The following is a 22129-nucleotide window of genomic DNA, read 5'->3' as shown; positions in this document are numbered from 1 at the left end:
TTTTATTTCTCCCTTTCCCCTTCTACTCAAAGTTTTGCTTTTGACCACTGCCTTCCTCAGTTTACACTTCCTCTTGATTCCCCTCCCTTACCTTACCACTTGCTACTTCTTCCCTCCCTTCTGACCACCCCCCTCCCTTTTTTCCCCCTTTCCCCTCTTACTGCCTGTAGGACAAGTTAGATTTCTATACTTATCAGGGTATTTTATTCCCTCCTTGAACCAAATCCGTTGAGAGTAAAGCTCAAATACTGCTCTTCTCCCTCCCCTTTTTTCCCTCTACTATAATGTGTTTTTGTGCCTCTTCATTTGATGTAATTAACCCTTTTCTACTACCTCCTTACCTCTTCTCCCAGAACCCTCCCTTTACATCTCTTAATTATGGTTTTTATCCTTATATCAGTTATTTTATACAGACATTCACTATGTGTATCCCTTTTCAATTATCATAATAACTGTACTATTGTCAAGATTGACATATAGACGTACATATATATACATACATACATATATATATAAAACATACATAAGATGATATAGTCCTACATAAAGATGTAAATAACTTGCCCTTATTGATTAATAAGATTTGTGGGGGGGGTTTTCCCTGTTTACCTTTTTATGTCTCTCTTGAGTTTTGTGTTTGAAAATAGAATTTTCCATTGAGTTCTGACCTTTTCATCAAGAAGGTCTGGAATTCCCTTATTTCACCGAATGTCCATCTCCTTGCCTGAAAAATTATGCTCAGTCTTGCTAGCTGGTTGATCCTTGGTTGTAGTCCCAGCTCCTCTGCCCTTTGGAATATCATATTCCAATTTCTCCTGTCATTTAATGTAGAAGCTGAGAGATCCTGTGTGATCCCGACTACGATTCCACAATATTTGAATTCTTCTCGGCTGCTTGCAATATTTTCTCCTTGACTTTGTAATTCTGAAGTTTGGCTACAATATTTCTTGGCGTTTTCAATTTGAGGTCTCTTTCAGGGGGTGATCGGTGGATTCTTTCGATGACTATTTTACCCTCTGGTTCTAGGATCTCTGTGCAGTTATCTTTGATAATTTCCTCAAAGCTACTGTCAAGGCTTTTTTTTACATCGTGGATTTCCGGTAGACCAATAATTCTTAGATTGTCTCTCCTGGATCTATTTTCCAGGTCAGTTGTTTTTCCCATCAGATATTTCACATTTTCCTCTATTTTTTCATTCTTTACATTTTGTTTTACTACTTCTTGATGCCTCATTAGAGTCATTAGTTTCCACTTGCTCAACTATTAATTTTTAATGAGTTGCTGTCTTCATTTTGCTTTTGAGTCGCCTTTTCCAATTGGTTGATTTTACCTTTCAGGGTGTCATTTTCTCTGTTTAGATTCTGAATCTCCATAGCCATTTCACCGATCTTTTTTCTCGAAGAGTTGATTTCATCAGTTTTTTTCTTTTCATTTTTTTTTTTTACCTCCCTAATTTGGTTTTTAAAATCCTCCTTCAGTTCTTCCAGTAATGCCTTTTGGGCTTGAGACCAGTTCACATTTCCTTTTGAGGTATCAGATGTGGGTATAGTGTCAATACTATCCTCTTCCAAATTGGTATTTTGATCATCCCTGTCTCCATAAAATGAATCAATGGTCCTCATTTTTTTCGTGTTCCTCTTCATGTTGGTTAGCTTTTTCCTGGCTTTACAATGGATTTCTGCTTTTGGGGCTCAGGGATCTCTGTCCCAGATTTCTCATTCTGGGGATTGTGAGTCTATTTACTGGCTTTGTGTATTATAGCCTTCAGTTTCCTGAGGTATGGTGGAGGGGTCTGGCTACCTGAATTCTCCTTTTCCCCTGGGGCTGCTCTCCAGTCCCGTTGCTCTTCAGCAATGGTCTTAGCTGTTTGTTGTCTATGCTGGGGTCTCTGCTACTTCTCCTGGGGGTGCTAGGGTATGTCTGGGCTCCTGGTGTTGACCCCTGATGGCTCTGCCCCTCTGGGACTCAGGAACTCCCACTGCTTGGCCACTGAAGCCCCATTTCTGTCTCCTCTATTGCAGCGTTTTTCCCCCAACGATGAATGCTCTGGGGTGGGGGGGGGGGGGGGATTAGAGCTGTTTACCTGGCCATTACGTTTCCCCGAAGTTCAAGAAGGAGCGCTTCAATCCTTTGGGCCGCAAGCCTCAGGAATAGATGTCTCACAGCCAGAGGCGTTGCGCTGCTGCCTCAGAGTCCCGTCCTGTGTTGGGAGGCCTGGGGATCTCCGCCGGTTTTGGGCTCCCAGCCTGTCTCACTGGTTGGTTTCTGCAGCTGCTTCCACTTTGGTGCTGTCTAGTGCAGCTCTGCACGCCGAGCACTCTCCCAGCCTACAGATCCATCCCGTTGACCTTTCGGACTATCCTGGCTTGGAAATTTGCCCCACTCAGACTGCTGGCGGCTTCTAACTCTCTCAGATCTGCTCAGATTCCCTTTTCTGGGGAATCTGAGAGAACGTGTAAGAGAGCTCCAGTAAGATGCAGTTTTCACGTGGCCATCTTGGCTCCACCCCCAATTTACCCCATTCTATCTCTCCCTTTCTCCTTGTCCCAATATATTCCTCTTTCATCCCTTAATTTTATTTTTTTAGACATCATCCCTTCATATTCAACTCACCCTGTGCCCGCTGTGTGCATGTATGTGTATGTATACGTATATATGTGTATACTCCCTTCAACTACCCTAATACTGAGAAAGGTCTCATGAGTTACAAATATCATCTTTCCATGTAGGAATGTAAACAGTTCAACTTTAGTAAGTCCCTTATGATTTCTCTTTCCTGTTTACTTTTTCATGCTTCTCTTGATTCTTATATTTGAAAGTTAAATTTTCTATTCAGCTCTAGTCTTTTCATCAAGAATGCTTGAAAGTCCTCTATTTCACTGAAAATCCATTTTTTGCCCTGAAGTATTATACTCAGTTTTGTTGGGTAGGTGATTCTTGGTTTTAATCCTAGCTCCTTTGACCTCCTGAGTATCATATTCCAAACTCTTCGATCCTTTAGTGTAGAAGCTGCAACATCTTGTGTTATCCCAATCATGTTTCCATGATACTCCAATTGTTTCTTTCTGGTTGCTTGCAATATTTTCTCCTTGACCTGGGAACTTTGGAATTTGGCTACAATATTCCCAGGAGTTCTCCTTTTGGGATCTTTTTCAAGAGGCAATCGGTGGATTCTCTCTGGTTCTAGAATATCAAGGCAGTTTTCCTTGATAATTTCTTGAAAGATGATATCTAGGCTCTTTTTTTGATCATGGCTTTCAGGTAGTCTAGTAATTTTTAAATTGTCTCTCCTGGATCTGTTTTCCAGGTCAGCGGTTTTTCCAATGAGATATTTCACACTGGCTTCTACTTTTTCATTCTTGTGGTTCTGTTTTGTAATTTCTTGATTTCTCATAAAGTCATTAGCTTCTAATTTTTAAGGCATTATTTTCTTCAGTGAGCTTTTGGACCTCCTTTTCCATTTGGTCAAGTCTGGTTTTTGAGGCATTCTTCTCCTCATTGGCTTTTTGGAGCTCTTTTGCCATTTGTGTTAGTCTATTTTTTTTTTATTTATTTAACATAGTTTTCAGCATTGATTTTCACAAGAGTATGAATTACAAATTTTCTCCCCATTTCTACCCTCCCCCCACTCCAAGATGGCGTATATTCTGGTTGCCCTGTTCCCCAGTCAGCCCTCCCCTCTGTCACCCCACTCCCCTCCCATCCCCTTTTCCCTTCCTTTCTTGTAGGGCAAGATAAATTGCTACACCCCATTGCCTGTGTATCTTATTTTCTAGTTGCATGTAAAAACATTTTTGTTTGTTTTTGAACATCTGTTTTTAAAACTTTGAGTTCCAAATTCCCTCCCCTCTTCCCTTCCCACCCACCCTCCCTAAGAAGTCAAGCAATTCAACATAGGCCACATGTGTATCATTATGTATAACCCTTCCACAATACTCATATTGTGAAAGACTTACTATATTTTGCTCCTTCCCAACCCATCCTCCTTTATTAAATTTTCTCCCTTAACCCTGTCCCCTTTCGAAAGTGTTTGTTTTTGACTACCTCCACCCCCATCATCCCCCCCATTTTTTTTATCTTCTTCCCTCTTCTTTCCTGTGGGGTAAGATTCCCAATTCGGTATGTATGGTATTCCCTTCTCAGGCCAAATCTGATGAGAGCAAGGTTCACTCATTCCCCCCTCACCTGCCCTCTCCCCTCCTCCCACAGAACTGCTTCCTCTTACCACCTTTATGTGAGATAATCCACCCCATTCTATCTCTCCTTATCTCCCTCTCTCAGTATGTTCCTCTCTCATCCCTTAATTTGATTTTATTTCTTTTAGATATCTTCCCTACATCTTCAACTCACTGTGTCCACTCACTCTCTCTCCATATATATATATATACACACACACACACACACACACACACACGTAGATATATACATACATACACATTCACCTATATATATATATATATATATATATATATATAAAAACATATATGTATGCATATTCCCTTCAGCTACCCTAATACTGAGGTCTCATGAATCATACTTGTCATCTTTCCATGTAGGAGTGTCAACAAAACAGTTCACCTTTAGTAAGTTCCTTGCAATTTCTTTTTCTTGTTCTTTTTCTTGATTACCTTTTCATGCTTCTCTTGATTCTTGTGTTTGAAAGTCAAGTTTTCTATTCAGTTCTGGTCTTTTCACTGAGAAAGCTTGAAAGTCCTCTATTTTATTGAAAATCCATATTTTGCCTTGGAGCATGATACTCAGTTTTGCTGGGTAGGTGATTCTAGGTTTTAATCCTAACTCCATCGACCTCCAGAATATCGTATTCCAAGCCCTTCGATCTCTTAATGTAGAAGCTGCCAGATCTTGGATTATTCTGATTGGGTTTCCACAATACTCAAATTGTTTCTTTCTGGCTGCTTGCAGTATTTTCTCCTTGATCTGAGAGCTCTGGAATTTGGCGACAATATTCCTGGAAGATTTCTTTTTGGGGTTTATTTGAGGAGGCGATCGATGGATTCTTTCAATTTCTATTTTGCCCTGTGGCTCTAGAATATCAGGGCAGTTCTCCTTGATTATTTCTTGAAAGATGATATCTAGGCTCTTTTTTTGATCATGGCTTTCAGGTAGTCCAATAATTCTTAAATTCTCTCTCCTGGATCTATTTTCCAGGTCAGTGGTTTTTCCAATGAGATATTTCACATTGTCTTCCATTTTTTCATTTCTTTGGTTCTGTTTTATAATATCTTGATTTCTCATAAAGTCACTAGCTTCCACTTGCTCCAATCTAATTTTTAAAGTAGTATTTTCTTCAGTGGTCTTTTGGACCTCCTTTTCCATTTGGCTAATTCTGCCTTTCAAGGCATTCTTCTCCTCATTGGCTTTTTGGAGCTCTTTTGCCATTTGAGTTAGTCTGTTTTTAAGGTGTTGTTTTCTTCAGTGTATTTTTCAGTATTTTTTTTGGGTCTCCTTTAGCAAGTCATTGATTTGTTTTTCATGGTTTTCTCGCATCCTTCTCATTTCTCTTCCCAATTTTTCCTCTACTTCTCTAACTTGCTTTTCCAAATCCTTTTTGAGCTCTTCCATGGCCTGGGACCAGTTCATGTTTTTCTTGGAGGCTTTTGGTGTAGGCTCTTGTATTTTATTGACTTTTTTAGGCTGTATGTTTTGGTCTTCTTTGTCAGCAAAGAAAGAATCCAAAGTCTGAGACTGAATCTCGGTGCGTTTTCGCTGCCTGGCCATATTCCCAGCCAACTAACTTGACCTTTGAGTTTTTCAGTGCTTGTAGACTAGAGAGTTCTATGTTCCACGTTTGGGGGGGAGGTGCCAGCTCTGCCACACCAGCACTGCTCCTTCCCCAACCCCCAACCCGGACTGGGCTTAGATCTTCAGCAGGCTGCAGGCACTCCTGCTCTGATCCGCCACTGAATTCCTCCCACCAGGTGGGCCTGGGACCGGAAGCAACAACAGCCTTGGCTGTCCCACCTCCGCTCCCCCGGGGCTGGAAGCCGAACCTCGAACTCCTTCCACTCCCGCAGCTTTTCCCACTAACCTTCTCCGCTGTCGTTGGTGTTTGTGGGTTGAGAAATCCGGTAACTGCCGCAGCTCACTGATTCAGGGCGCTAGGGCATGCTCTGCCTGGTTGCTGGTCTGGTTGGTCCACGTCGCTCAGGCTGGGCTCTGCTCCACTCCGTTCCCAGCTCCCAGCTCCGTGTGGGATAGACCTCACCCAGAGACCATCCAGGCTGTCCTGGGCTGGAGCCCTGCTTCCCTCTGCTGTTTTGTGGGTTCTGCCGTTCTAGAATTGGTTCAGAGCCATTTTTTATAGGTTTTTGGAGGGACTCGGTATGGAGCTCACGCTAGTCCCTGCTTACCAGCCACCATCTTGGCTCTGCCCCGCGCCCCCCCCCCCCCGTTAGTCTATTTTTTAAGGTGTTATTTTCTTCAGTATTTTTGGGGGGAGGGTCTCTTTTAGCAAACTGTTGTTTTTCATGATTTTCTTGCATCACTCTCATTTCTCTTCCTAATTTTTCCTCTACTTCTCTTACTTGCTTTTCAAAATCCTTTTTGAGCTGTATCCATAGCCTGAGACCAATTCATATTTTTCTTGGAGACTTTTGATGTAGGATCTTTGGCTTTGTTGTCTTTTGTCACCAAAGATTCCATAGTCTGAGTTTGTTTGTTTGTGTTTAATGTTGTCTGTTCATTTTCCCAGCTAGTTACTTGACTTTTGAGCTCTTTGTTGAGGTATGACTTCTTCCAGAGTGGAGAGCGCTGTGTCCCAAGCTTCAGGGGTTTTGTGCTGCTGTTTTCAGAGCTACTTCTAGGGACCTGTAAATTTTCAGTTCTTCTGAGATGGTATGATCCAATGAGAGGTGTTTACTCCTTTCTTGGCCTGTGCTCTGGTCTGTGAGTGATCTTAAGCACTCTCTTCTGCAGTGTAACTACCAGGAAGACTCCTTCTCCACACCCACCACAAGCTCTGCCACACCAGTGCTCCTCCTCACCACAGGACAGCCATCCAGGACTGTGATCCAGATCCAAGCAGGGCAAAGCAAGAGAATCCTGCCTCAGTGCCAGCAAAGAGACCCGTGCACTCCTGCTCTAAACAACTGCTTAATGCCCCCCAATGTCTATGGGCCTAGAGCTCCGGAAGCTGCAGCCGCTGCCCTAGGGCTGAAGCACCCCCTTCTCTCACCCACGTCCAAAAGAGTTTTCCCACTGAGCTGCTAAGCTGTCTTTGGCATTTGTAGGTTGAAAAGTTTGGAAACTGCCACAGCTCAGTGATTCAGTGCCCTGAGGCCTGCGCCGCCCACTCTGCTTGGGACTGATCTGTGCTGGTGCAGCTCAAGCTGGGCTGAGGTCTGCTCCCAGCCTAGTGCAATACACCTTTCCCAGCAACCATCCAGGCTGTCTTGGGCTGGAGACTTGTTTCACTCTGTCATTTCATGGGTTCTGTAGCTCTAGAATTTGTTTATAGTCATTTTTTACAGGAATTTGGAGGGATTTGGGGGAAAGCTCAATTGAGTCCCTGTTTTCACTCTCCATCTTGGCTCTGTCCCCTAGTCCTTCTCTTTCTACTCCTATTTCTCCCAGTTCAGTACCTCATTATCTATTATAATAGCCTCCTAACTCACCTCCCTATCTTCTTTCTCTATTCTTTCCATCTTCTGGAATATTAATCATGATATAGACAAAAGGGCAAGGACCTTGGGGTTAAAAAAGATTCCCAGACTCAATTTCTGGCTCTATCACCCAGTTGCCAGGCTAGACCCACTGGGAGACTACTGTATTCCCTCCACCATAACAGTCTTCTAACTACCGTTAGATACAACTACTAAGCAGCCTCACCTGGGGTGCATGGTGACTCTGGGACAAATCACAGTAACCTACATCTTCTTTTGAACACTATTTCCCAGGAGGGGGGGGGTGCCCCCTGCATATTTACAAACATTCAGGAACAGAGTTCAACTGAGATGAGTGACAAAACAAATGACATGAGGTGATGAGAGCCTGAATCAGAGCGGGGGCAGTGTCAGAGAAAAGAAGTGGGACTTTCTGAAAGATGCTGCAAAGGTGGAATGGACAGGTAACAGAATGGAAATGGAGGGGAGGGGTAGTGAGAGTACAGAGTTGAGGATGACACCTATGAGACCAGCCTGCATCTAGAATGATGGTTGTCCCCTCAGTAGTAATAAGGTAGTTTGGAAGGGGGGAAAGGTTTGTGGGAAGAGATAATCAGCTAGGTTTTGGACATGTAAGACTGGAAGTCAATAAAGAGGTTAAGTATGGATAAGCAGACTTGAAAATCATCAGCGTAGAAGATGATAACCAAATCCATGGGAGAAGATGGAGAAAACAAAGTGGCCCAGGACAAAGTCTTGTGGAACATGTGACCTGCTTATGTCACAGGAAGCCTAAGTTACATGGTGGGAAGAGCTTCCTTACAGGAAAAGGAAGTTTTGTCACAGAAAATGCTGAGAGTGAGAGAGAGCAAGCGAGTGCGAGCAGTTATGGCTGCTGGTGTTTGCTGCTATTGGCTGCCCTCCTGATTGCTAGAACTGAAGAGGATGACTTAACTGTACTGTGAGTTTGCCTTTGGGAAGACTCCAACAGGGGGTTGTAGAGGTTTTGGCATGTTGAGGCTCCATGTCGTGATATTCTGTATCGAATGTTTTGAGCTCCTTGCTGTTATGATGAAGTGGACTGACTGGCTGTGGGAGTTGAGCATTCGGTCATGGGATATAGTTCTCTGGCGTCTGAATAAATGGTTTACTTCTTCTACCTTCTATGTGGAGAGTCTCGTACACTTTGCAATACAGAACTAAATATGCATTTTGACAATTATCATCTACATTGTTATTACTGCCTTACTGTTTCAAGGGCTAGCAGGTATTACAATCCCAATTTTATAGCTAGAGACACTGAGGTTCAGAAATGACTTACTTGCCCAATACCACAGAGCAAGTCAATGGACTGGACCTGGTCTCCCAACTTCAGGATTAGAAAACTGCCCTAAGCAGACAGTATAATGCAGTATAATGGGAAAAAGCACTAAAATTAGAGCCAGTGAACTTGGGTTCTAGTTCCAGGTCTGCAATGTATGATATTAGAGAAGTCACTATGCCACTATAGGCTTCATTTTCTTCATTTTTAAATGAGGGGGCTGGGCAAGATGAACTTCAGGGTCTTCTTAACAAAAAGATAATATAATTCCATAACTATGATTTTTACGTTTCAACTTCCTAACTGGTTTTGTTCTCGACTTTAATGAAGTACAACTTCTAAACTGGCTAACTGCATGACACACACCAACACTGGAGGGCATGCTTCCAACATGAGTAGGAATCAAAGGCAAGTGGAACAGAGAACCTTCTGAAGTCCAGTAAAAGCACTAGAGGTCCCATGAGAAGGACCACTCAGGCCTGTGGACTACCTATGGCACAAATGAGTATCTGATGCCCCATTCAAATACTTACTGCTTTGCCGAGGCCAGGTGGCAAGTGGGCCCATTGGGAATTGTACAGTATACAGTAGTCTTTTTCTTTGCCAGTCCCTGGCTCAGCGATCACATGGACCATTCCATACTCACAGGTCACCTGAAACCATAAGAGATAGTTTTAAGAGAACAAAGATACAGGAGGCATCAGGCAATGAACCTTCAAATTACTCGTGGTCACACACAAACACAGGCCATTCCCGGTCATCCAGTCTATTCCAAGTCCAACTGCCCCACTTGCTATTTCCTGTATGGGACATTCTACCTTCTACTTCCTTACCTTTACATTGGCTGTGAGCCATGCCTAGAATGTTCCCTCTACCTATCTCTGCCTCTGGGAATCCCTAGTAACATTTAAGACTTCAGATCAAGGGCCACTTGTTACAGCAGACCTCTCGTTGTGTCCTATACCTGCTCCCTCCCCAAATGCCCCTGTGAGCATACTTCACATTTACTGATGTAAGTTTCTCAATTTCTGGCACCTTCTGGGTAGGCCCAGATTTGTGACTGTACTCCAGAATTGAGACTTCTCAATGGAGAAGCTCCTGGCACTAATGAAGATCTTACCCATAACTTATGGTATGGAGAGAGCTACCTGGGGCACTGTCTAAGTTAAGTGATTTGTCCACACTTCCACAGAAAACATGTTCAGAAGCAGGACTGATTCAGGACTTCTTAACTAAAACTGTCCTCTATCCACCATGCCACACTGCCTATGACCACCTCAGCATCTGCACATAGTAGATAAATATAGTGAAAGGACCTCAAAGATCAGCTTGCCCAATTATCTCATTTTATAGAAGGGGAAAGTCAAACACTGAGAAAGTAAGTCTCCGAGGTGGTGGGCAGTAAGGCTGACATTCAAACTTAGCTATCTCAATTCCAAATCCAGTGCTCTTTCCACCGTATCACATTCTCCCTGCCAGGACACTTTACCTTATACTAGATACTTCTTGTGTCTTCCCTAGTGCTTCTTATCAGAACATCTGAGATCCAATCTGGACTCTGCATTCATTAGCTACGGCGATCTGAGATAAACTGGTTCATTTCTCTTCACTTAAGTCGCTGTGAAATCACATTGTAAATAACAGTATCTAACATTTATACAGCAATTTAAGGTTTACAAAGTACTTTACATGTCATATCTCATCTGATTCTTACAACAACTCTGTGACTCAGGGTGCTATTATCATCCCCATTTTACAGATGAGAAAACTGAGTTAGGTGACTTGCCAAAGGTCATGCAGTCAGACTTAGGTCTCCCTGATTCTGAGTCTGACACTACTACTAATTCAAGAGCTGACTCCCTCTTTGCTTCTCAGTTTTCAGTCTAATATTTCACTTTAGGTCGCATTATTGACCCAAGAAACACAATCCTTTACTGGTTATCACAAGTGTAAAGCATTGATGTCAAATATTACCCATGATACGGAAGCGAATCACAACAAAGCTCCTAAACTATTTATCACTGCCTTTGAGATGTTTTTTTACATTAATATTTGAGTATGGTTAAGACAAATGTTCTGTAAATTTACAGTTCATCAAATAATAAAGTCAGACCTACTCAAGAGCAACTGGAATGTCATTTGGCTTCCATAAATTTCAGTTCAACCCTTCCCTATTCCCCTCTACAGTAGGAAAATGTCTAACAAAATACCTACCAGGTAGGGTTACCTTTTCCCTCTAACTGTTTTCAGGTTTACATCTTGCTAGGATCAGGAAAGTGGACCAGGCAGTCCATCTGAAAAGTCTTTCCTTTCCAACTCTTGGTTGGGCTCCAGGTAAGAGTAAACAAAACTTCTGGTATCAATAAGATGATTCAACGAAAATGTATGTGGAACACTAATACCAAAAAAACTGTGAAAGACTAAGTTTGGGAGGCAGAATGTAACACAATGTAAAATGCACTGTCTTTGAAGTCAGAGGACCTGGGTTCAAATATTGCTTCTGGCACACTCTCTGTGACCTTGAGTAAGTCACAACTTCCCTGGCCTCCATTTCCTAATTTGGAAAATGTAGGGATTAGACTAAATAGATCCAAGTTCCTTTCTAGCTCTAGATCTATGATTCCATGATATTATTCTATGTATCACTAAAGTTGATTTTAGAGATGATGGTACGAAAGGAAACACAGCTAAGGTATGCTATTTAGGAGAAATCAACCCATGCTTCACTACTCAGTGAGCTTCTGTTTTTGAAGTCTAAGCAAGCCCAAGAGATGGGAGAATCAGGAGTAATTAAGGAAGGTAGAAGAAGGCATTAGGGAAGTGAAAGCTAAAGGAGGATACCACAGAAAGGACAAATAAAGAGGATCAACAGAGAGGACAGCACTCAGGACAAATGCAGGCCAATGTGGGCTTTTAAGACCTAGCTGACTTCAAGAGGGTTCAACTGGGGCTTCCCCTAGGACAGCTAGATGGCAAAATGTTCTTTCCAACTCTGATTTCTGTGATGCTTAGAGCTTCTTCTAATCACTACTAGACTGTTTATCTATGAGAGTACTGACTTTTTTTTTCTGCCTTTAAATGTAGGTATCTCCTACTTTAGGTAACAGAGGCTGAAATTAGGTTACATTTATTTTGTTTTTCAAATTAAATTGCTAATGTGCTTCCAGGGAAGAAAGCCAGCATGGCAGCAATAGCCTCAGTGACCACCTCCCAAAGGAAGCTTTAGCGGTCTGCACAAACTAGTATGTGGCCTATGTGACATTTGCTGGGAAGAATAGTTTATTACAGAAATACTCACCACATCTTCCTCTTTAAATAGAAGGCAATTTTCTGACCGGACAGTTTTAAATTTCATTTTCAATTAATTTTATTTTCAGTTGTCAAGCATTTATTTTTTTCCTCCCTCATACCTCCTCTTTCCCTCTGAGGAATATGGAGTCAAACAAAACTAATTCCCATACCAATCATGTACAAATGTGTGTCTCATTTTTTATTTTAGTCTATCACACACCTCTCTCTGTCTCTCTCTCTCATAAGGTAGGTGGCATTCCTTATCACTGGTCCCCAGGAATCATGGTTGATCATCCTGTTGACCAGAGGTAAGTCTTTCAAAATTGTTCCCTCTGAGGTAAAGCGGCTTGTCAATGATCACACAACTATTAAGTGGTTGAGCTAGGACTTAAACTGGTCTTTGGACTCCAAGTCCAGTTCTTTTCCATCCATGACGGGTTATTAAGGGAAACTTAGGTGCCTTTGGTTACTTTATGTCTAAGCTATGAGGCTGACATTCCGCTCAACGAATCCAAGGCATTATACTAGATACTGGGAACACAAAGACAAAGAATAAGAGATTCAGGGAAGGATCACTTCCACCTGGGTATAGGGTAGGTTCACAGAGGAAGTACACCTGAGTACCTTGAAGAAAGAGAAGGATTTTAATGTACTGTACAGGGATGTGAAAGGAATCTATTCCATGTAAAAGGAAGAGATAGCATGAAAAAGTGGTAGGGGGGAGCAGGATGAGATCTGAAAATAGAAAAGTCTAGTATGGCTGAAAGATAAGTGCTTAAAGAAAAACTGTTGGGGGGAAAAAAGCTGGAATTTTTGTACGAAAGACAACCATGCCCTCCCAACTGTCTTTTGTTATACCCCTGTCCAAAGCTAGATCCTGGTTTGGTGGAGATGTGGCTGACCATTTTTATGATCTTTACATACAGAGATCTGAAGAAAGGGATAACCAGTTGAATTACAATTAATAATAATAATAATAGCTAGCACTTATATAGCATTTACTATGTACCAGGGACTGCATAAGCACTTTACAAATATTACACCCCTTGATTCTATATTAGGTAGATGCTATGATTACCCCCATGTTACAGGTTGAGGAAACTGAAGCACTGAGGGTTGTTAAGCTGCTTGAAGCCCAGCTAATTTCTGAGGCCAGATTTAAACTCCAGTCTTCCCGGCTCCAGGTCCAGCACTCTATCTATCCACCTTGCCAGCAAAGAATGAGCTACTCCAGATGACTACAGTGGTATTGGGGTGGGGGGGTGGGGGGACGACACACACGACACTCCTAGTATGTAAACTCCCTTCTCTGATACAGATAGACCACCTGTAATTTAGCAGTTGCCTAAGGCAAAGAAGTTAAGTAACTTGCGAAGGATCACACAACTAGACAATTCTGAGTCAAGACTTGAAATAAGGTCTTCCTGACTCCCAAAGACAGTCTTTTATCTTTATACTTTATTACTCTGTCTCTCCAAATAACAGTTTAAAAAAAAAGATGAGAAAAGACCATTTGACATGGAGCAGCATAGTATCCCTTCTAAATAAAAAGCCTTAGACACTGGTGTTAGAAGACCTATGCATGATTCTAAACAGATCAATCCCCTCTCTGAACCTTAGTTTCCTCATTTGTAAGACAAGAAGGTTGGCCTAGATAGTCTTTTGTCATTCAGTTTTTTCAGTTCCTAGCAACTCTCCATGACCCACCTGGGGTTTTCTTGGCAAAGATACTGGGGTGGTTTGCCATTTCCTCTCCAGCTCATTTTATACATGAGGGAGGAACTGAGGCAAGCTAGTAAGTGTCTGAGGCCAGATTTGAATTCAGGAAGGTGAATCTTCCTGACTCCAGGCCTGACACTCTATCCCCTGTGCCACCTTAGTTTAACTTTAGGTTTTATCTGGCTCTAACAGAAACAGAAAATGTGCTCCCTAGCAGGAGTGGGGAACCTATGGCCTCAAGGATGCCTGTAGTCCTCTAGGTCCTCAAGTCCTTAATAAAAGGATTTGTTCTTTGGATTCAAAGTGCCGCACTTGAGGACCTTGAGGCCACAGGTTCCCCACCCCTGGATACTATATTGTCTAAAGGCCCCTCTAGTTCTTACATTCTATTATATGACCATTTAAAAAAAATCAGTAGTGATTTTAGAACAGTTTGAGTTGAGAGATGAATTTATAAACCAGATTATGAAGAACTGAAGATCATAAATTGGAAGGGACTTGAAAGGTCATCTATTCAAACTGTCATTTTAAAGATGAGGAAACTAGTCCCAAGTGAGTAATTTGTCCAAGATCACACAGTCGTCATATTAAGTGTCAAAGTCAGAATTAGCATTTAAATCCTTTCACTACAAATCTGACATTCATTCTATCACACTGTCTCTGCTGGTACTTTTCAGAGGAAATAATATTGAGAAAATGGCAGCAAGAAAACAGACCAACATATTTAATTAGTTTAACTATGAGAACTAAGATAGAAATGGGATGACAACAAAGTACCAGCTAAGGTGGAAAAAAGGGTTTTTCAATGTGGAAGAGAATTAAAGAATACTTGAAGGCAAAAGGAAAGCAGCCAGGGTATAATAGCAGTAAGAAGTAAGTGAGAAGTTAAATACACTTGTAGAGGAGGAGATATGGAGCAGGGCAGGAAGGAATTGGAATCTGAATACAGATAGTGGTGAGTGCTTTGGAGAAGACAAAAATCTCTGCGTCTACAAAAGAAAGGATAGTTGCAAAAGTAGATGCTTGAATTCAATGGCCCCTCATCATTGGCTGATGAACCTCAGATTTACAATCCGGCCCTAGTCTTTCTCTAGAGCACCAGTCCCACGTTTCTCCATAGGTATCTCATAATCAGCATTTCCAAAACACAACTCATTCTCTTTCCCCTCAAACCCACCGCCCTTCCAAACTTCCCTGTTTCTAGAGAAGGTACCATCATCCTTCTAGACATCCCAATTTACAACCTTAGCATGTTATCCACTACTCTTCATTGTCAATCACCCCCAACACATTCAATTAATTGCCAAACTTGTTATTGCTACCACTACAACATCTCTCCCAACTGTCCTCTTCTCTACATTACCCTATAGTTTGGGTGCTCATCATTTCTCCCCGGGACTACCGCAACAGCCTAGTAACTGACCTCTCTGCCTCAACGCTTTCCTCACTCCAATCCACCACCATACACAGGTCTGACCATGTCTCTCTCCAACTCAATAAACTCCAGTGGGCTCCCCCATTCTCTCTAGGAGACAGATAGACAGACAGATAGATACATTCATTTCTGTTTTGGCATTTAAAAGTACTTCACAACCTGGCCTCAATCAACCTTCCTAGTCGTAGGCATTTCTTACCTTTAGGATGATTACGGTCCAGCCAAACTAGCCTTCTTACATCTCTTGTGTCTGTGCCTTTGTGCAGATTGTCACCCACATCTGGAACATACTACTTTACTCAGCTCCACTTCCTCCCCTAAGTACTGATGCCTTCCTAAAATGATCTTGTACCTATTTTCTAATATACCCGCATATGTAGATGTTGTGTCTTGTGTCCCAACTAAGCTCCCCAAGGGCATGTTTCTGTCTTTTTATCCCCAACACCTGCACAGTGTCTGGTATAACAGTAGGCGCTTAATAAATATTTGATTGAGTGAGACTGAAGAGGTTCATCAGTGTAGGAGAAACAAGTGCGGAAACAAATCTACAATCTTAAGAATCTCCTGAGACGTTCTGGGGGTGGAGCCAAGATGGCAGCTGGAAAGCAGGGACTTGCATGAGCTCCCCACCACGTCCCTCCAAAAACCTATAAAAAATGGCTTGGAACAAATTCTAGAACTGCAGAACCCACAAAATAGCAGACGGAAGCAGGGATCCAGACCAGGACAGCCTGGATGGTCGATGGATGAGGTCTATCACGCACGGAGCAGAGGGGAGCAGAGCTCAGCATGGGAGGCAGCAGGACCAACCAGACCAGGAGCCGGGCAGGACAGGCCCTAGTACCCTGAGTCAGTGCACTATGGCAGTTACCAGACCTCTCAACCCACAAACACCAAAGACAACAGAGAAGGTTGGTGGGAAAAGCTTCGGGGGACAGAGTTCTCCGTTTGGCCACTGCCCCAGGGGCAGCGGGGGAGGTGCAGCTACAGAACTATAGCTGCAGTTACTTCCAGCCCCAGGCCCACCTGGTGGGAGGAATTAAGTGGGGGATCAAAGCAGGAGTGCAGAGCCTGCTGAAGATTTGCGTCAGGTCCGGGTTGGTGGTTCTTGAGGAAGGAGGAGTGCTGGGGTGGCAGAGCTGGCTGTATAGAAATAGCTCTGAAATCAATGGTGCATTCCATAAAGCTTGGAACAAAGCACTCTTTGCTCTACAAGCAGTCACACCCCAACGAAAAACTCAAGGGTCAAGTAAATTGGCTGGGAACACGGCCAGGCAGTGAAAACACACCCAGATTCAGTCTCAGACTTTGGAATCCTTCTTTGGTGAAAAAGAAGACCAAAACACACAGCCTAAAGAAGTCAACAAAGTGCAAGAGCCTACACCAAAAGCCTCCAAGAAAAACATGAACTGGTCCCAGGCCATGGAAGAGCTCAAAAAGGAGTTGGAAAAGCAAGTTAGAGAAGCAGAGGAAAAATTGGGATGAGAAATGAGAATGATGCAAGAAAACCATGAAAAACAAGTCAATGACTTGCTAAAGGAGACCCAAAAAAATACTGAAGAAAACAGCACTTTAAAAAATAGACTAACTCAAATGGCAAAAGAGCTCCAAAAAGCCAAAGAGGAGAAGAATGCCTTGAAAGGCAGAATTAGCCAAATGGAAAAGGAGGTCCAAAAGACCACTGAAGAAAATACTACCTTAAAAATGACATTGGAGCAAGTAGAAGCCAGTGACTTTATGAGAAATCAAGATATTATAAAACAGAACCAAAGGAATGAAAAATTGGAAGACAATGTCAAATACCTCATTGGAAAAACCACTGACCTGGAAAATAGATCCAGGAGAGATAATTTAAAAATTATTGGACTACCTGGAAGCCATGATCAAAAAAAGAGCCTAGATATCATCTTTCAAGAAATTATCAAGGAGAATTGCCCTGATATTCTAGAGCCAGAGAGCAAAATAGAAATTGAAAGAATCCACAGATCGCCTCCTTAAATAGATCCCCAAAAGAAAACTCCTAGGAACATTGCCACCAAATTCCAGAGCTCCCAGATCAAGGAGAAAATACTGCAAGCAGCCAGAAGGAAACAATTTGAATATTGTGGAAAAACAATCAGGATAACACAGGATCTGGCAGCTTCCACATTAAGGGACCGAAGGGCTTGGAATATGACATTCCGGAGGTCAATGGAGCTAGGATTAAAGCCAAGAATCACCTATGCAGCAAAACTGAGTATCATGCTCCAAGGCAAAATATGGACTTTCAATAAAATAGAGGACTTTCAAGCTTTCTCAGTGAAAAGACCAGAGCTGAATAGAAAATTTGACTTTCAAACACAACAATCAAGAGAAGCATGAAGAGGTAAACAAGAAAGAGAATCATAAAGGATTTACTAAAGTTGAACTGTTTTGTTTACATTCCTACATAGAAAGATGATGTGTATGATTCATGAGACCTCAATATCATAGTAGCTAAAAGGAATACGCATATATATATGTGTAAACATATATATACACATATGTGTGTGTCTATGTGTGTACATATATAGTTGAATATGAAGGGATGATATCTAAAAACAATCAATTTAAGGGATAAGAGAGGAATATATTGAGAAAGGGAGAAAGGGTGAGATAGAATGGGGTAAATTATCTCACATAAAAGTGGCAAGAAAAAGTGGTTCTGTAGGAAGGGAAGAGGGAACAGGTGAGGGGGAATGAGTAAATCTTGCTCTCATCGGATTTGACCTGAGGAGGAAATACCACACATACTCAATTGGGTATCTTACCCCACAGGAAAGAAGGAGGAAGAAGATAAAAAAGGGGGGATGATAGAAGGGAGGGCAGACAGGGGGAGGAGGTAATAAAAAACAAACATTTTCGAAAAGGGACAGGGTCAAGGGAGAAAATTCAATAAAGGGTAATAGGTTAGGAAGGTGCAAAATATAGTTAATCTTTCACAACATGAGTATTGTGGAAGGGTTTTACAGAATGATATGCATGTGGCCTATGTTGAATTGCTTGCCTTCTTAGGGAGGGTGGGTGGGGAGGGAAGAGGGGAGAGAATTTGGAACTCAAAGTTTTAAAAACAGACGTTCAAAAACAACAACAACCAAAAAAAGTTTTTTCATGCAACTAGGAAATAAGATACACAGGCAATGGGGCATAGAAATTTATCTTGCCCTACAAGAGAAGAAGGGAAAGGGGGATGGGAGGGGAGTGGGGTGACAGATGGGAGGGCTGACTGGGGAATGGGGCAACCAGAATACACGCCATCTTGGAGTGGCGGGAGGGTAGAAATGGGGAAAAAATTTATAATTCAAACTTTTGTGAAAATCAATGCTCTAAACTAAATATATTAAATAAATTAAAAAAAAAAAGAATCTCCTGAGACACTGAGGTAACTTGCTTTCTCTCATACAATCAGTTTACATCTGAGGAGGCACTGGAGCCCAGCTTTTCCAAACTCTAAGGTTAACCCTTTATCCACTTAAGCCACACTCCCTCTCATTAATCAGAGTTGTGTTTGGTTTCATTAAACATAGTTATAATTACGTGCCCAGCTTTCTGCTAGGCCTTGCAGTGAGGTCAGACACATAAAGCATGGTCAGGAGGATGACTTGTCTGTGGAACATCAAGGTAACTTCTTTTAGCAAATTCTGCTCTTCATTGATCAATTTATTCTCCCCTTTCTTACAAAATTAAAAAAAAAAAAAGGACTTCTACTAGCTACTCCTGCACATTCCATTTTCCCACAAGTATACTACTGCAACATGCTCATTCCTTAAACCAAACTTTTCCTCCCACCTTTGTCTTCACATTCAGTAAATTTCCAAACCTTCAATGATCAGCTAAAGATCCAACTCTTATGCTATATTGACTACTCAACCCAAATGGAGTAATATTCCAATCCACATGGAATACTATTTTGGTCCATGAAACATGTACTACAGGAAATCTCAGATTTACAAACACTCCACTTTTGAAAAACCAAAACCTAAGAACAAGCTACAGAGGAGGTCCTCAATGGAAGCAATAATACTTTTGTTTCCCACTTTAAAACACTTGGAGGATAAGGAGAATCACTTTTTCTTATGCAAACATATTGTTAACACAATCACATGGAAAGAGAACTTTCTCAAGAAACCTGGGTTGAAATCCCAGCTAGTATTTGCTAGCTTTATGGCCAGAGTCTTAGTTTCCCATCTGTAACTCCAAGGATCTGTGATTCCATGAAGATTTCCTCCAATTGTGCCAACAGCAATCCATCAGAGCCTGCCCATCCTGTCTGACACTCCTCCGTGGCCTGCTATAAATTCAACACAAGGGATCCACCCAATGAGACAGCATCCCTCCTCTCAAATTCTCTTCACAATAAGCTAGAGGCTTTCCTTAGGTTCTCTTCATATTGTGTGGATACAAAGGGAGAACACAGACTGTCCATTGGTTCTACCTTGGTCTCAACATGTGAATGATTTTACCAAATTTTTTATTTTGCATTCTAATTGACATCTTTTGTTTTTATAGCACCTTCATTTCCAAATATATTCCTCCACTACCAATAGGGCGATCTCTTATAACAAAAAATAGAGGAAAAAAGACACTTCAATAAAAATACACCAACTGAATCTGATCATATATTTAACATTCCATACCTATAGTCCCCAATCTCTTTAAAGAAGGGGGGGTGGATAGAATTTTTCACTTCTTCAGGACAAACTTGGCCATAGTAACTACACAGCATTCAACTGTAGGCTTGGTTTTCATGTTTTGTTTTTCCTCTTTCTGTTTACATTGTTGTGGTAACTGTTATGCAGTTTTCTAAAAGTTCTACTCGCATTTAAATAGTCACTCTCCATGTCAAACCCCATCCCTCCCCAACTGAATGCTTCCTTGTCCCAAATAAAAACAGCTGAGCAAAAAGAATCAACACAAAGACCACGTTCGACAGCATTCTACAATAGCAGTGCACTCCATCTCCACTGAGGGGTTTAGTCCATTCGGCTCTCTAATCAAGGTTGGTCATTACATTACTTAATTCTCAGATTTAGCATTGCTTTCCTTATATCAATTCTGTTGTTATATATACTGTCCTTATTTTCTGTTTACTTGCTCTGCATCAATTAATACAGGTCTTTCTTAGAACCACAAGTCTTCCCAAGAGTCTGAATTCTTTGTTATTACTTTGCCCCCCCTACAACAGAGTGTTATAAATACTTTACTAATATATGGGACCTTTTTTTCTTCCCCCTAGAATAACCTCCTTTATAGGATATATGCCCAGCTGTGGGATAATTGCTACCTGGAAGTCGACAAAGAGTTTGAACATTTTAATGACTTTTTTCACATAGTTCCAAATCTGCTTTCTTGATGAGAGGGACTAATTTCACAGATTCACCAGAGGTATTGTATTAATGTACTTGTCTTTCCACAACCTCTTCAGTTACTATTTCCATTTTAAGAATCAAATTTGCCAATTTGATGGTGAAACCCTATAAGTATTTTAATTTGCATTTCTTAATATTAACAGTTGAGAGCCATTCTAGCGTAGTCAATAAAGAGCTGGGCCTCAGAACTACAAATACTTTAAGTCGTGCCTCTGTCACATATGCAGCAGGCAATGAAAGCTTGGGCAAGTCAGCTGGCTTCTTGGGCCTCCGGGCCACTCTCTAAAAGACTCTAAGTCAAAAAGAACGTGCTTGCTTACTTGTACTAGCACAGGGTTTCATCTGGAATGATTCAGGTCCAATCCCCATCTTATTAATTTAGAGCAGTGCTTCTTTAATTGTGAGAAAATCGGCAACAGCAAAAGGTTTCTGAACACACAATGACCAAAACTTAATTAAAAATCAAATGAGTAATGACTTCAAGGTGTTTCTGGCAGCGCTTGCCCGTGTTGCATCATGCAACTTCACTGCAGCCTTGGTTGTGAACACACAACATACGCACTTCGCACGCCTTCAAGCCCACAAAGAGTCAGGAACATTTCAAAAAGGGGTCAAGAGTGGAAAAAGTTTAAGAAGCCCTCATTTAGAATACCTTATAGTACTTGCATTTCTTTTTACCACTTTATTAGGAAATGGTTTTTGATCACATGTATTAGTTACTGATGTATCTTAAACATCAGGCTTTTATCAGATACTTTGTACAAAGATTTTTCCCCCCAATTGACTCTCTCCAAAGTTTCATTTTTGCATTGACTTTGCGCAAAAGCTTTTTAATTTTATATGATCCAAATTGCCTACTTTTACCTTTTAAGATCACCAGTATTTCTTGGTTGTGTGTTAAGATTCTTCCTCTAACTACAGATCTGAAAGGTACCTCCCCTTCTATTCTCTTTTTCCTGACTTTTTACATTTAGGTTTTTTTTTTCCCCCAAACAATCTGGAGCTTCTTGTAGCATGTAGTGTAAGATGCTGATCTAAATTTAATTTCTGCTGAATTGCTTTCCAAGTTTCCCAGCAAGTCTTGCTGAATTTCTCTTTCCTCCAGTGGTTTGTATTTTGGGTAAATGGGCTGTGTTCAACTGCTTCTGGGTCTTATCTGCTACCAAACTGTTATCTACATTATTTAAACTACTAACTAAACTACCAAATAGTTTAGAAGTTTATGGTACTTTACAATACAGTCTGACATCTGGTATTAATCATACATTTTCACGGATGGTATCTTTTACACCACTTCTCTTGCATAATTTGTGATGAATTATGGTCTCCATTGCTCCTTGTATGATCTTTGAGG

At 41.5% G+C, this 22129-nt stretch overlaps 1 protein-coding gene across 6 annotated transcripts in view; it reads right to left on the bottom strand.

The window, feature by feature from the left end:
* The window catches only part of SPPL2B (signal peptide peptidase like 2B), a 62779-nt gene that overhangs the window by 37859 nt on the left and 2791 nt on the right, over positions 1–22129 (bottom strand). For all 6 annotated transcript variants that reach the window (XR_005010256.1, XM_036757399.1, XM_036757381.1 and 3 more), the window contains exon 2: positions 9477–9596. Coding sequence is in view for 5 of the 6 variants with exons in the window: in XM_036757399.1 (XP_036613294.1) it covers positions 9477–9596 (120 nt within the window). In the remaining variant the exon portion in view is untranslated. The remainder of the gene's footprint in view (positions 1–9476; positions 9597–22129) is intronic.

Source organism: Trichosurus vulpecula, chromosome 1, assembly GCF_011100635.1.
Source record: "Trichosurus vulpecula isolate mTriVul1 chromosome 1, mTriVul1.pri, whole genome shotgun sequence".
Taxonomy (NCBI): Eukaryota; Metazoa; Chordata; class Mammalia; order Diprotodontia; family Phalangeridae; genus Trichosurus; species Trichosurus vulpecula.
The sequence above is the reverse complement of the archived record's forward strand: the minus strand, read 5'-3'. Positions and strand labels throughout refer to the sequence as shown.